At 43.2% G+C, this 16,894-nt stretch overlaps 1 protein-coding gene across 1 annotated transcript in view; it reads left to right on the top strand.

The window, feature by feature from the left end:
• cacng6b (calcium channel, voltage-dependent, gamma subunit 6b) overlaps nucleotides 1-16,399 on the top strand; it is a 67,228-nt gene extending 50,829 nt beyond the window's left edge. Inside the window, 3 exon segments of the mRNA XM_028821353.2 lie at nucleotides 4,261-4,335; nucleotides 6,113-6,250; nucleotides 14,469-16,399. Of these exon segments, the coding sequence (XP_028677186.2) occupies nucleotides 4,261-4,335; nucleotides 6,113-6,250; nucleotides 14,469-14,686 (431 nt within the window). The 3' untranslated portion in view covers nucleotides 14,687-16,399.
• Nucleotides 16,400-16,894: the final 495 nt, after the last annotated feature.

Here is a 16,894-nt window from a genome sequence, read left to right as displayed (position 1 = left end):
GATGCACAAATCTGTCTTGGGATAGTCATCACTGTAGAAAGGTACTACATATAAATATTAAGCAGCAGAGTGTTTAGCCTCCCCCAGTGGTTCAACTATAAACATACTTTCTACTTCCATGACCATCAGAGTGAGTCTGAGTCACTTCACCCACCAATTCTCGCATTATAGATACTGAAGGACAAGTCTGTCTTGTGATCACTGTAGAAAGGCGCTAAACTGTCTAAAAATAAATTGGGCAGTAAGTAGTGTGGCTCTACCTAGTGGTTAGAAAATTTGCACTTCCATCCATATCACCGAGTCCGTGTGAGACCCTGAGCAAGTCACTAGTCAACATGCTAAAAATATGAAAGCCTATGTATTGTACCTATAAACTACCCTGCAACAGTGATCCTTGGAAAAAGACACTATATACAAATATTATTAAGTTGACAGTGTGATCCCCCACCTATTGCTATGTCTGTAAAGCACATTTCCCACACAGACCCCAAATGAGTCACCTGCCACCACTTCAAACATATGTGCCATACTTTTATACTGATACAGCATGATGGTCATTGTAAAGCACAAAGAAACCAGTTCACATTGAGACAATTCATTCATGTTTTAATGCCGAGTTGACGGAGTCAATCATTGTTGATGGGATTTGTAAGTTGATTTGGATAAATTCACAAGCAAACGTAACAAAAAACTTAATCTCATGGATAAAGTCCAAGTGTTTAGAGTCCTGGTGCTTCCTGTTTTGCTATATGGTTGTGAGACATGGACACAATCCAGTGACCTGAGACGAAGACTGGGCTACTTTGGTACTGTGTCACTCCAGAAAATCCTTGGGTACCATTGGTTTGACTTTGTGTTGCTCATGGAGTCCCAAATGAGGCACATTACCTGCATTGTGAGGGAACGTCAGTTACGGCACTACGGCCATGTTTCCCCCGAGGGTGATCCGGCTCGTAAGATCCTCCTTGTTGGGGACCGGACTGGCTGGACCAGGCCAAGGGGTCACCCACGTAACACCTGGCTGTGGCAGATAGAGGGTCATTTCCGGAGGGTGGGACTGGACCGTGTGTCTGCCTGGGTGGTTGCCAACCGGGATCCTGAGTCGTGTAGTGGCTGCAACAACACACTGTACCAGTGCATGCTCCCCAACTTGACTTGATGAATGGGTTGGGTTTGGGGTGGCACAGTGGATGGAGTTGCTGCTTCAAAACTGCAGAGACCTGGGTCCTATTCTCTCAAAATGCAGTTTAGACACCATATTTGAAAGCAAATATTGGTTATACTAAAACAGGTTTATTTTGCCATATTTATAAATTTATCCCATGCCATCACAGACATGTTAAATTTTGTACACTGTGCAGGCCAGAAAACTGCATTCAGGTTCTGGCCTGGATGCCTTCTGTGTGGAGTCTGCAACTTTTCCCTTTGTCTGTATGGTTTTCTCCAAGTATTCCCACCTATACTCCTACATGATGTTTAGGAGGACTGTCAACTTGAAACTAGCCTGATGTGAGTGAGCATGCCCATTGATGGACTGGCATCCCCATGTAGAACTGGTTCTTGCCTTGCACCCAATTGGCTTCAGGTCTCCACAACCCAAGCAGGTTATGATAACTTATGTAAGATACAGTGACTTTTGTGATGTTATGGTGCACTTTTCATATGTTAGATGACAAATAAGAAATAAAAGTACAGCTAACCTCAGGCAGCAGGTATGTGGGCAAAGAAAGAAAGAAGAAAGGCAAAAGATGATGCACAGAGATTGTTTCAGTATTTTAGTAGTAAACAAGCAGCCAAGGCCGAGGTGAAGTGCATCAGGCGTAGTAAAGAGGAATTAAAAATACAGACAGTGAAATAGCAGATGCTGTAAGCTTGTATTTTTCTGAGGTCTTCACAAGTGAGGAAACTGATAACCTCCCAGCAGTTAAAGGGACTACTAAGGAGGTACTGAGTGATTTGGAAATTGTAGAAAGGGAAGAGCTGCTCAGATTAAATAGGCTGAAATCAAACAAATCTCCAGGAACATATTTACCCTCAAGTTCTTAAGGAGGTTAGACAGTACAGTTATAAACCCATGAACATTTGTAAAAGAGCAAATATTAGCCACTATATACAAGGGGTGGTCAGGCTGGGCAAAATAACTAGAGGTTAGTAAGACCAATGTGCATCACAGGTAAATTTATAGAAGGAATTAATAAGGAAAGTTTGAACAGCACATGGAGAGAAGTTTGACTGAACAGTCAGCATGGGTTCAGACAAGGGAGGTCATGTTTTACCAACATGCTGGAATTCTATGAGCAAGCAACAAAAGGATACAATCAAAGTGGAGCGTAAGATATTATTTGTAAAAAGCCTTCTGAAAATCAAGATAATGCCCCACATGGGCATCAAACTAAAAGGAAGGTTAGGGCATAGTAAAAAATTGACTAAAACACAGGAAGCAGAGGGCTGTGGTGTGAGAAACCTCATCTGAATTGGGTGATGTTAAAAGTGGTGTCCCTGGGGCGTCAGTGCTGGGGCCGCTGCTATTTTCAATAAATACAGCGTAAATGATGTGGATAGGAATATAAACAATAAATTGGTTAAGACTGCAGATTATACCAAACTAGACTAACTGGCATCTAATCTAGAATCATTACAGAGGGATTTGGACAGGCTTGCGCAGATTTGTGGCTGATTAAATTTAATTGTAAGCAAACGCAAGTATTATACATAGGAAGTAAAAACATTTGAATATATAATGGGAGGTCTGAAAGTTGAAAGGACCCCTCATTAGAAGGAAATGGTGGACTCGTCACTGTCTACATCTAGATAGTGTTCAGAAGCCATTAAGAAGGCTAACAGAAGGTTAGCGTGATGTGTAGAGTCACACAGCCATGTCTTAGAAGGCCCTATAACATACTAGTGAACTAGGAGAATTCACCTGGAGTGCCATGTGCAGTTCTGGTCTCTGGGCTACAAAAAAAAAGGCACAGTGGTGCAACAAAAAGTCCAGAGAAGAGCAAAAGGGCAGATTCCAGGGCTACAGAGGATGAATTATGAGGAAGGACTAAAAGAGCCGAGCCTTTCCAGTTTAAGCAAAAGAAAGAGACATGATTGGAGTGTTTAAAATTATGAATTAGTCCAGTGGATTTACACTCTTACTTTAAAACAAGTTCATCAAGAACACAGGGACACATTTGGAAACTTAAGTGTAAATTCTGAACAAACGTAAGGAAGTTTTTCTTCACAGAGAACTACAGGCACTTGGAATAAGTGACCAAGTAGTGTGGAGCACAGTGGGACTATAAAGACATTGAAAACTCAACTTGAACTTATTTTGAAGAAATCTGGTAATTAGGATTGGCAAGCTTTGTTGAGCTGAATGGCCTGTTCTTGTCAAAAGTTTATCTAATGATCTAATTGCATTAGTTTGACAAACCAATGGTTTTGAGGCTTCCACAGATCAGCCTGCCTTGTTAGCGCAATTTCGTTATTAATAATTCCTATGTTTAATTGTCCAGTGTGAGTGAGACTGCCTGCTGATGGACTGGCATCCTCTCCAGGGTTGGTTCCTGGCCTTGCACCAAACACAAACAAAGGAACAAACTCTCTACAGATTTTAACTGGCGATAAAATGAATGGATGAAATGATACCACCTCACCCCACTAAAGAAGGGAATGATGCTCTATGAATAAGCAGATTTACTTTGAATGTGTCTGTGGGTTTTTTTTTTTCTTCTGGGTATTCTGATTTTTCTAGTAAAACAAAGAAGATGTGCCTCCAAGGGTAGTGGCCCGGTGTGAGCGAGATTGTCCAGTGATGGGCTGGCATCCTGACCAGGATGGTTTCTCATTGATGCTGTCAGGTTTGGCTCCAGTGCCCTTTGACCCTACAATTAAATTATGATGGAAGGACATTAAAACTCCCAGAAAAGAAAAAGGAAATCTCTTTAATGATAACCCACAAGTGTCCCACTAGACATGACTTCCCCTGTTCAGTACATAAAGCGCCACCCACTTGGCTACAGGTTTACTTTTGTAAGGGCTCACCGAGGTTCCTAGCACCAAATTGCTCACTTCAGTGGCCCAGTGCTTCAGTTAAAACTGAAAAAATAAAAAAATAAAAAAATCATAGCAATCAGGAGTTACTGTTTGTTCTACTGAAGTGTATCTATGGATTTCTGATGGTCCTGGGTGGTTCCTGGACAGTTTATTCTATCCCATCTTCTCTCCTCTTCAATCACATCTGACACCTTTCTACATTTTTTTTTTTCCCAGATGCTAACTGCTCTTATTTCAAGTTTTTCACAACTGGCGAGAATGCGGTCCTCTTCCACAAAAGCACCAAGAAAGGTGAGAACTAACAAGTCGGCCTTCTGGAGCACTGGGTGGTGGGGGTGTGCGGCGCCTTACAAGACAAGGCTTAGAGGAAATATAAGAAGGGGGACTCTTCAGTTGGTCACCCACAGACCAGGAGAAATAAGTGTGGAACCCCTGAACCAGCGACAGAGCACAAGAGTTCCCTTTAGGACTAAGGGGATCCGACACTTCGGCAAGGTCTTTGAAGGGATCAGTGCCCTACGCAGAGGACAACTAGTCACATATTGATGCTTTAAAAATGGAGCCTTTTAATTAGTGTCATTTGATTCTTTTAAATGGTCACTGTTGACCACTGACGTTTGGTATCAGACGCCTCGCAGTCGCTTGACGGGTCCTCCCTGCGTGGAGTTTGCATGTTCTCTCCGTGTCTGCGTGGGTTTCCTCCCAGTCTAAAGACCTGCAGGTTAGGTGAACTGGCGATCCTAAATTGTCTCTAGTGTGTGCTGGGTGTGTGGGTATGTGTGTGTGCCCTGCGGTGGGCTGGCACCCAGCCCGGGGTTTGTTCCTGTCTTGCGCCCTGTGCTGGCTGGGATTGGCTCCAGCAGACCCCTGTGACCCTGTGTTAGGATATAGCGGAATGGACAATGACTGACTGACTCTTATTAAATGGTTACTATACAACTGACATTTGATTATTTTAAATGGTCACAAATGGAAATGTAGGAGTTAGAATCTCATTACACATACAAAAACAAATGTGTTCAACCCTTGGCTTTTTTTAAATGGTCACACTGACCAGAACATATTGCTATTGTCACCTTTCACTTTTAAATGGCCACTATTGACTACTGGTGGATTCTATTAGATGGTCACTATTGACAATTGACTTCTGAGAAGAGTATCTTAAATGGCGATTACTACTGATGTTCAAAGCTACTGACTATTAGCTAACTGACATTGGACTCCTTTAAATGTCCACCACTGACATCAAACTCTTTTAAACTTACCTTCATTGACAGCTTTAAATGGCCACTGCTGGCATTGGACTCTTTAAAATGGCTGCTATTAAATACTGGTATCTTAATCTTTTAACTGGTCCCTATTTGTTGACGACATCAGACTCTTTAAAATGGTCACTGTGGCCTGGGGTCATCACTGATAGCTTCCAGGGATGCAACGCTTGTACGAGGAATTGTTGTAAATCATGGAAAATTGTAAAGTAGATGCCTTGAACCTTCCTTTGGACAGATGGACAAGGACAACTACAAATACATAATTCCAGGACGACATGTCAGCAAACCAGAGGTGGTCTGACCTTTAGCAAGAATCTTGAATGGGTTCTGAGCATTAAACTGAGTCACTGTATACCTGAGGCCGCGAGACGTCTGGGGTTGCCGATGCAGAAAGACTCTTGGGATGAGTCCCTGTAGACCCGAGGCCAGTAGTACAACTGAGATCTGACCATTTTGGAGATCAGACATGGGATCAGAGCTTTGGCCTGGGTCACCCAATATTCAAAGCCCCCCAGTGAAGCACATGTCCACTCAACTGTACTTGAGTCTGACCATCTGGAGGATGTCAGATAGGTCCAGAGTCCTGGATCAAGTCATTGTACATAGACCTGTCCCATGTTTACCTTTGATGGTGTGGCAGGTTGGATGAATTCTGGCAGCCTGTTTAGACTTGAACCTCAGGACAGACGACTACAGATTTGGGGAGTGTGGAAAGTGTGAGGACGAGGGTCTATAAAGGTAGGTGAGTGGCCCCTTCAGGACGCTCCTCATGCTCATGTATTCTCTTTTCCCTCTAGACCTTCACATCGCGGCTGCCATAATTGCTCTGCTAAGTATCACCTTCATGATCCTGGGTTCGATCTGCATCACCATGGCGCTGAGTAAGGCAGTCGAGTTCCTCCTGAAGCCGGCCTCATTCTTCTTTATCCTTGCAGGTACCCTTTATCTTAGACTTAACCAAAGTCTAGTTATTAATGTTGACCACTAAGCAGGGAGCTACCAATAGTTTAAAACTTGCAAAGCACAGTTACCCAACCAGCTTTAAGTAATCTGTTCTCAGCTGCTGTAGAATGTGCCAGAATTCCCAAGGAGACCAAGTAGTGGCAGATGCAGCATTCCAGGCTCCAAAGGCAACTATTGGGCAACTCCGACTAATGACATACAAACTGTGTCGGGTCTCAAAGTTTTCACATTCGGCCACTCCATCTGTGATGCTGCTACTTTGTAAAACACACAGCCGGACTGACTGCGACAAAGCTAATCATGAAGGAGCACAACTGTCTGAGCACACGTCATTGCTCACAGGGCGCAGCTGTTCATTTTGTCAGTGAAGCAGCGCCAGACGTCACCAGCTTTCACAAGACAGTAAGGAGGAGAATCTGTGATCATTCGAGGACCGAAATGAAGAGCACAGTTTCCCCCAAAAAAAAAAGTTTTCAGGGTTGTGGGGTTAAAGACAAGAATCAGCACAGGACTGTATGTTATTTCATCGCAAGATACCCTCGGGCACACACCTAGTTTTATTATGCCAACTATGTATCTTAAAAACCCACTCAGTCCAATTAGTTTCATGCAGGTGCCTGGGCCCAACAGAGTGGCATCTGGTTCATAAAGGGAACCAGCCCTGGACAAAGTGACATCCAATTCCAGGTAAAAATCAACGTTCATCCATCCATCCTATACTGAACAAGATTAATCTCACTCAGAGTCCCATGGAGGCAGAGCACAACCTACCCAGAATGAGCTACCCATTCACCCACACATAATAAAACCCCATTTCAGAGCCTAAGATAAGAGCACAGGATGCAAAGCAGGAACCAACTTAGAACAGAATGCCAGTCAACTTTAACTTTAAACGTGTGTGATACAGGCTGTCTAATCATAAAGTCACCTTGTGTCACTGTTCTCAATCTTTAGTTTTTTTTCATGTTTTGTGCTTCCTCAGTTCCAATACGCTATTTTTAACTTGGCGGTCTATTAGTCTTTGCTAGTACTGACCAAATCCTACTCCGACATCAATCTGTGTCCAGCAGAAAGACCTGATGGTACACAGTGGCACAAAGTAAGGAGTCCCGCACTGGTTTAGACAGAGGCAAACACAGTCAGGTGACCCTAGCCGTGCACTTTTTCGACTTATTAGCTCCATTAAAGGTTTACATGCCGAAGAGCAGATGTGGCGTAATCACTGAACACTGCATTTCAATTGTGTGCCTGCGGACACGTCAGGGACCCTGTTGTGGGTGCTCCTGTGAAGATCAGCAATTGGTTAAAAACCAACACACTGCTGGCACTGTAAGCAATGATTCCCTACAGTTGATACCCCGTGGGCTGTCACGGACATTGTAGATCTCATAGAAAGAAGTCCTCATAAGTCAGCACGGTAAACACAACAGATGGGCGTGTCATGAAGGTTATGTCACCATGTACTCCAAGGTTTGCAGGCCACTTTTTGTGTGCCACCTAGCAGCTTGGGCACAAGAGCCCACGTGGAATGTGTGGTCCATTACTAAAGATAGAATATCGCGTGACTAGAAGAGATGCTAAATTATTTCCCTAAATCCTTTCATTAAATTATATGTTTTTGGTTTTGTTCTGTTATTTACTGATTTATTTATTTATTTGTATTTGCATTTGTACTTGCCTGAACATTCTAGCAACCTGCCTTGAGTTTCTGGCTCAGGCACCGTACGATCATCTTGTGCTCATTCCAGTGTCCTCCCAAAGCCAAAGATATACATGTTAGGTTGACTGGTGGCTCTGAATCAGCCATGGATGAGCAAGTACAGTATATAATGTATAAATGCCCTAAGCTGGGCAGGACCCCCATCTGGCACTAATTTGTATCGTGTGCCCAGTGCTGCCTTGATTTCTTTTGGCTTCTCAGGTTAGTATGATGTCACAAATTATTGGATGGATGACGTAACATTCTGAAATTCAACTGATCCAATTTAGGGTATGTGGCCAGGATGGCACCAGATCCCAAAAGCACCAGCATGAATGTGGCCTGAGGAGGACACCATCTAATGAAGGGCCCACACACTGACACTCCCTAACATGCACAACTTACCACCTCCATCTCAAAAACAAGCAGGTTAGTTTGAACAGCAACTCTAAATTAGGAGGTGTGCCATAAGGAGGGCTGGCATCCCATTCAGAGTCGATCCTGATGCTGCCTGGATACACAGCTACTCAAAATGCTGTAATGAAATAGACAGTTAAAAAAATGTACGCACAGACATCTCCCGTTTACAGCGGACCACTTACTTGCCCAGAGGGCCAATAAGAGGACGCACTGATCAACACCCTGGAGCTTTTTCCGTCATGGCACACAGCTGCTTGACGATCACCTTTGGCATACTGGACCTTCTTATACTTTAACATTAAAGACACTGAGGAAAAATGGCACTAACAGGAATAAAATAGATTGGACTAAGGGACCCTAGGAGAGCAGGTTCAATGTGCCTTAAAATGTACTGTAGCTGGCATCAATCATTTCTAAGCTGCCCTACTCATATCAGCCACTGTAAAGCTTTTGCATTTCTGAGTAACATGCCTGCTCAGCCCCTAAGCTCAATTGACCTTAAACTGAGTGGGGTTGGGTTCAGGGACTGGATGGTGTTATGGACCCAACTTTAGACTAAAGCTGGAATATATTAGACAAGGAGGAAGCAGCGAAAATGCCACAATCTCGGCTGCATGGCAGTTCCTTAGTTGGCACAGCAATTGCATCTCTCTTCCTCCTGATAGAGCCATCAATACATTAACAGTAGGTTATTTTAGTGGGATGGCATGGGCAGCCACCTGACTCCATAAATCCCAGAACCTCCAGTATGTCACTGTCTCCTGCCTCACAGATTTTTTGGCTCACACATTCTGACGCTCTCACCGGCTGTAGCTTCACATTCCCCTTCTTCTCCTGGGCCTAAACAAGTGTTGGGTTGGCATTTGAGGACTGAGCTACTTGCTAACTGGATGGAAATATTATGACTGACATGTGTGATGCCCAATATATTTTTAAGCACTTGTATGTGACCTGCTGGGATCAAGGAGAGGCGGACATCTTAAGGCAGTGTTACCAAGTCGGCGGCAGTTGCAGCATGCGCTCATGAAGATCAGTCATTCAGTCTGATGTACCCAGCCAATCACTCCAACACTTCTGTCTTTAGTTGTTAAGGGCAGGCCCTGTGTACATGAGAGTTGACAACCAACAGATGCTCATCTGGAAGTACAATACACAGAATTCAGCAACAAGGATTAAGGAACACATGGGCTTTGGACCTCACAAGAAGGAGAGAAGCACATTAATTTGATGGGCCAGGACTGCAGCTGAACTCACCTTAACCTATTAACCCTTCAAACAGTACCAGCTCCATCAGGCAGCAAGCTGTAGTCTGTCAGAAACAGAGGCGAGCAAGAATGTAATGCAAAGTCATCACGCAGTCACTGAACTTGACATGCCAATGATTTTCAGTTATGCATATTGGCACCGTCCAGAAAAGAGATCAGCAACTGCTGTTGTCAAGCCTGACATACTCTACAACTAGAGGTTGCATAATGTGCCATTGGCCCTACCTAGCAACAAAGGATGCCAGTCAAGAGCCCATCATGGATGGTTACCATTCTTTTTATTGACACACTGCATATGAAAAGCACACCTCATAAACATTTGTGCCTTTAATGAGATCAAAAACACAATGTTGCTATTTTGCGTCCCGCATGGAGCCCAGCAACTGGCGTTGATGAAAAGCCAGATGAAAAGACATTAATAAAACTGAAACAACTGGCACATAGAAAGTACATTAGGAAGAGATTGTCACCAATCACTGTGTGCTAATGACAGCAACCATCTTTGAAAACTTGACTTGTGTGTCAAGCCTGCAGTGTGGCCACTGAATCCATTTAATCTCGTTTTCAGTGGCACAGGAGGTTGGAGGAAATCCATCTCAGAGCACACACATCCACGGTCACTCATAGAGGGCCAATTTAGAGCTGCCAACTGACTTAAGCTGTTAAAAAAATAATTTAAGACTTAAATTCTTAATGTGAATGTTCAAACTGATCTTCAGGTTGTTACTCACTTCTTTGGTTTCTTTAATAAAACCTCCACCTTGGCCAACTGGCAACATTGGGTGGGGCTGAGCAAATTGGTCAACTGCCAAAGCACCATCTGCTAGCTGTGACCTGTCATTTACCTGGCATTTGACTCGGTGTGTGCGTACATTGCCATAATACACTGTGGTTACGATACAATGGATAGCACTCAATTTGTGAGAGAGTGAAGTGACACTGGGGAATAACTCGATATGAATAATTATCAATGGGAATAATGAGGGCCTCCTCTTCCATGGCACATTCTGAAGATGAGGAACGCAACATTCAGGTACAACCCAAACAAACATGGTAAGAAAATAATACAAGGACAGCAACTGAGCCACAATTCAAACACAGGCCTGGGAAGCTGTGACACACCAGCGCTCACCAACCACACTGCACCACAGCTCTCAACATTTTGTCATAAACTCAATTTATTTTGTAAAAGCATGAAATCAATGAATAAACAAACCAATTAAGGTATCCAAAATATGCCACTGAAACACAGTGTAGGGTGGTACCAGAGTTATGGTTTGTATCCCAGATTCAGTTGCTTTCAATGCAGAGTTTGCATGTTCATCTGGCACTTTAGTTTTCTCCTGTACCTTCAGTAAACTGGCCAGCTATGAGGTCAGCTGATTGGGTGTGAATGCCCCATGAGCAGGTTAAAAAAACAATTAATGAAATAGCCAGCTCAGTCGCCATGCATGTGGAGTTGGCACATTTTCCTTGTGCCCATATTGGTTTTCTCTTGTTTTCCTTCCAAGCCTTAAAAGAGCCACTTGTGTGGGTCAGAGGGAGCTTGCTGATTGACAGACTAGTGCCTAGTTCAGATCTGGGTGCCCTTCTGCCACAGTCTCAGCTTCCCTTTGATCCTGTACTGCAACATTTAGCTTTTAAAATGAACAGGTGGATTGACCTAAATGTTAAAATGAAGAACTGTGAACATAAGCAGCACAGAGGACAGCGTAGCCAAGAATCAAACCCAGGTCTCTGCTGATATTTTCCCTTTCTTGCTTCTGGACATTCACTTATTAAAATGTTCCCCTCTCCCTTTAATGTGATCGATTAGCGTGGGAGGCCGTTCTCCTGCCACCCGGCACGGTGCTAATAATGACTGATGCCCTCTCCCTCCTGCATGATCGATTAGTATTGAGAGCTGCTCTCGCCATGTCATCTGTTCCATTAATATTGAGTGCCGCTCAACGTTGTAAAATGAAGAATTAATATTGACTGATACTCCCTGAAAAGAGCCTCCTCCGGCGTTGTGGAGGAGGATCGACAGGGTGGACAATACTCTCTGCACAATATTGGGGAGTGCCCTGCATGTCAAAATGTCACCTTCTACTGGATGCTGCTCTCACTTTAATGGCATCACTTAGTATTGAGCAATGAACTCCTAAGATCGGTGGCCAAATGAAGTGGACAAAGTGGATAGTGTGCTCTCCCCACGGCTAGCCAGCTGACCAGGTTTCCTTGTCACATCAAATTATCAGTCCTCACCGAGGCCCTTCACTCTGCACCGACAGCCCAAGCTTAAAAAACGAGTGTCAGACTGGCGCCTCCTGCTGACTGCTGCTGTGTGTAACCATTCACACTGCCTAATGCTCACCCATTTCAGGTCTTTAAAGTAACCTTTTGTCTTAGTCTGAATGTATGACGTGACAACTGCCCACCATCTGAGCCAGCCTTTTCCATTATGGGAACCTGGAGGGCTAGCCAGGCAGAATCAGATGCAAGAAAACAACCCTAAAATGGATGCAAGTCCATCAATGGACACTCAGTTCTACCAAGCCAATTGATCACCAAAACGTGTACATCATTGGCATTTGGAAGAAAACTAGAGTACTCAGAAAATCCATACAGACAGGCAAAGGACTGGGACTTGATCCCAGATCTCAGAAAAACCACTGTGACATAAAACAGCCCTGGTCAGCTAACCACATACTGTATTTGAATAATCTTCCTTAGTTTACTCCAAAGGACAACACAGTGGCCTGCCAGTTAGTGCTTCTGCCTCTTGGATCTAGGGTCTTGGGTTTAAATGGCATACTTATCTATCTATCTATCTATCTATCTATACTTGGGTTTCCAAACATGTGGAGTCTGCATGTCACACCTGTGTCAGAGTGTGTTTTTCTTGGTGTGGTGTGGTGTTCTCCCCACACTCCCATGGGCCCCACGCTGGACTGACTCCTGCTTAGTATTCAGTGCTACCAGGACAGTCTTGAGGTTTCTGTCCCACTGAACTGGGCCTGTTTGAAAGTTTTATGTTGAATCATACTGCCATGTGCTTTGTGATAATGCTAAGTGAAAAGCTGGTAACATGAAATTTACTAAGTGCAAAGAGATTATTTGGAACTTTCACTTGACAAGTGGATTGAGGGATGTAAATAGGGCACTAAATAAATAAATGACTGGAAGGTCTATGATATAAGAATTCCTTGATAAACCGTCACGTGGACTGTCCATGCAGAACCCTAAGAAAGCCTATTGGGAAGAGCGCTATAAAAAACTAAATTCCAAAACCAGCCTGGTCCATGTCAACTGGTCAGACTACCAGTTAGACAGAAGGAGATCACCACCTTTAGGGAATGGATGCTCATCCACAGTGACAGCCGATTGTCACATTCAAGGCCAGTACTGACTTTAGTCAACAGTCAGCTGACAGCTTCTGACCTATCAACCAGTCCTGCATCTTTCACAGCGGGCATCACGGTGGCACAGGTGTAAGCACTGCCACATCCCAAGTTCAACTCATGGACTGGCCACTGTGGTCTAATCCTTCTACTTCACTGTCCTCCCACAACCCAAAAATGTTTATGCTAAGTGGTGACACTAAATGGGCCCACTCTGGGTGTGTAGTTTAGTGTGCCATCATGATAGGCTCTGCCACTTGCATAAACCGAAAGTGACATTAAGTTGGTGGTCAAACACTTCCAGAAGTGCACAGCAATAAAATGAAACCATTTAAATACAAGATTAATGATGGGGAAATGCATCTTACACAATTTGACAGTGGGGCCACCTAGTGGCTTCAGCATGCAACTACGAACCAGTAGGTTATCAATTCAGTGCGTGGCCCCCACGGAATCACTTCACTTAACGTTGCTCATGTCATTCACGTAAAGGACAGGATGGTTCTTTACATATTAAGTGTTCAAAATGGAAAGACGTTGAAAAAAATTACTGTAAGTCAGTCTTACTTGGTTTATCAGGCAACAGTGGTAATGTGCACAATATGAAAAGGTGCAATACAACATTTTTTAGGTTTATCAGTCATTTATTGTTCTTAACTTGCAATAGTGAGACGAAATGGAAGGGCATTCTACGTATATATTTTTTTTAAATTTGTACTTGACAGTCGGTCACAATTGGTTTGTCAAATGGGAAATTATGCTATTGTGCTCAACATAAAAAGGTGCTATATCAAATCAAATTTTGTGTTTGACATTGCTTTTTTTCAATAGGCAATACTGTGCTTGTGCTCAAAATGGAAAGAAACTTTGTAAAATTATTCCCCCCCCCCCCCCCTTAGGTTTTGCGAGTTAGTCGTTATTGGCATCTGACATGGAAAGAGAGGAGAGAGGTTAGGAGCAGGGCGCTGATACAACACATGACAAACCACGTCAGGATCCCAGATTAGGACCCAAGTACAGCCATGCAATGGATGAAACACCTCAGCACCACAACAGTTCAGATGGAGTGGAACAGTATGCGGTTTTTAATGGTGGCTGGAGTGCCAATTCTGCCACCAACCCCCAGGTTTTCCCCTGCAGGTTGGAGGGCCTACATGCATGGCTGGACGCAGATTAATGTCATACCCAGGACGGAGCAATTGCGGGTTAAGGGCCTTGCTCAGTAGAGTCACTTATGGGATTCGAACCAGCAACCTTCCGATTTCCAGTGCAAATCCCTAGCCTCAGAGCCAAGACTGTCCTGTCCTCAAACCCTACAACATGGAAAGGCGCTATATAAAATGTTAACTGTTTTGAGTCAGTCAGTTGCTGCTAAGGTTTATCTTATACTGATGACTCTATTCTTCTTATTTGTCTGTTTCAGGCCTGCTCATCCTCATTTCTCTTGAGGTGTTCCGCCAGTCGGTCCTTGCCCTCCTTGACAGTGACCAAACTGTGCTGGTGCAGTACGCCTTGTCCTGGTCAGTGGCCTGCGGTGGAGCAGCTGGTGCTGTCCTCATCTTCGGTGGCATTTGTTTCATTGTCCTGTCCCTACCCAGAAGTACCTGGAAAATCTGCCTGCGTCAGGAAGAAGCCTCTTAAAATTTATGGAAAGAAGAAAAAAAAAAAAAAAAAAAAAGTGAGAATGTAACAGACTTTGGAGACTACCTACACTGACTGCCAGGAAAGTATGAGGCAGGGCCTCAGTCTTTGGACACTCCTTCAACAGACGTAAACCAGTTCAAACCGGCCCTGGGGAGGCACGGGGATGGCCTGTGGACGCTCTGTCAGTACGGGGTTTCTCTAGACTGAAATCTGCCACACACAGGAGGGTCTTGTGTGTACACACGTACATGCGTGCGTGTGTGTGTGTGTGTGTGTGTTTGTGTGTGTGAACGTATTGTTATGTAGGCATCCAAAAAATTTGTAATTTGTTTTTCCAATATGTCCGAGAAAGTTGGGGGAAGAGGGAGTCTAAAAGGGATGGGGCCAATGGGATAGGTTGTGGAGGGGAGGACTCAGTATTTACCAGAATTTAGACACCAATTTGTCATGATGTTTGCCCACGTGTGGGTCAGAAGCAACTGCAACATGAATAGCTGTGTGCTGATCAACCGAAGGGCTGGTTAGGGATTACTACAGAAACCTGAAATCAATCCATGTTTGACATAGCACCTTCATATCTACCTGCCCGTTTTCCTTTTAGAGCATTTTTCCCCGTCTGTCCATCTGTTTTACAGTGTTCTGATGGTCTCTCTTTCATACTGTCTCCTCACTACTTTTTCTATGTATGGCTTACAGTATCTTTCCTTCTCTTAGGTATCTTTCTCCCATCTATCAGTTTTATTTCCAATCTTCCCAGTTTATTTTCCACAACTTCTTATATAGTGCCTCTCTTAACTATCACAGTTTTAACAAACTGTTTGTCCTGTCTACTTATTTAAAGTAGAATCTTTCCTGACTTTGTCTAAGTATATAATATATAGTGTCTTTCATTCCTATATTTATATAGTATCTTTCCTGTCTAACTTTTATAGAGCCTCTTTCCGATCTGTCAGTACTCCATGGTGTCTTTCCCAACTTTTGGGTTTCTACCCATTTTATATACCTGTTTACTATTTGTCTGTCTGTCCTAAAACAACTACAGAATGAAAAACAGTATTGTGATTAATTTAAGGGCTGGTAAGAGAGCATTAGAAGCCTGAAACCAAGCTATGCTTTATATAACATACTTCAATTCTATCTGCCAATTTGCCTTTTATAGCTTCTCTCTTATCTATCTGTCTGTCTATCTTTCATTTTTACAGTATTCTTAATATCCGGCTCCTCCCTACCTTTAGTTCTGTATAAGGCTTATTTAGTAATTTTCCTTTCTGCCTGTTTTAGGTATCTTATATCTGTCTCTCTGTTTATATACATTCTTACTTGGCTATGTTTTACACAACTTCTTTCCTATCCATTATTTAGTGCTATGCATCTATCTCAGTTTTAATAAGCTGTTTTTCCTATCTAACCATTTTATATGGCATCTCTCCTATCTTTTTGTCTGTTTGTGAAATATACAATCTTTCCTATCTTTTTATCTATACTGTATGTATGCTTTACATAGCAACCTTTCTACCTATCTGTTCCATTTGTATCACGGCATCTTTCTTGTCTGTCAGTCTTCCATAGTGTCTTTGCTGTCAATCAGCTTTTATTATTTAGCCTTTTTTTTCTATTAGTTCCTATCCATCCACTCTAAGACCACTACAGGAGCCAAAACTTTATTGATCTGCCTACAAGTTGGTTTGAAACAGGTACAGGAAACTAAAATCTATTATATAGTGCCTTCACATCTATCATATCTATCTATGTCTGAGTTAGAGACAAATACGGTAACTCTGTACTATCTATCTGTTAAGCTAGAGACAGCTACAGGACACTGAATTGTATCTCTACATCCATTTGTGTTTTATATTGTACCCTTCCCACCTATCCACCCATCCTTAAGACTGATTGTGTCAAACTGAGGAGTTCAAAACTATTAATCCGTTTGGTTTCAAAAGTTTGAGGAAATGGGAATTCTCCTTGTACTGGGTAGAGACAACTACAGGGAGTCAAAATAGCCCAGTGACCTGTAAGAACCCCCCATGGCACACCCAAGTTGACTTGGCTCTCTACGATTAGCTTCCTCCAATTGGGTTTTACTCAAATGGCCTGACAGACATTTTATTTCCTACTTGAATGTGCAGAGCCCGGAATCAGACAGCCGAGTTTTCTTCAGAGGTTCAGCAAGTTGCTCTCTGGGAGCGGAATGAGGGTTACAGT

Source organism: Erpetoichthys calabaricus, chromosome 16, assembly GCF_900747795.2.
Source record: "Erpetoichthys calabaricus chromosome 16, fErpCal1.3, whole genome shotgun sequence".
NCBI lineage: Eukaryota > Metazoa > Chordata > Cladistia > Polypteriformes > Polypteridae > Erpetoichthys > Erpetoichthys calabaricus.
This window is presented reverse-complemented; position numbering and strand designations above follow the sequence as displayed.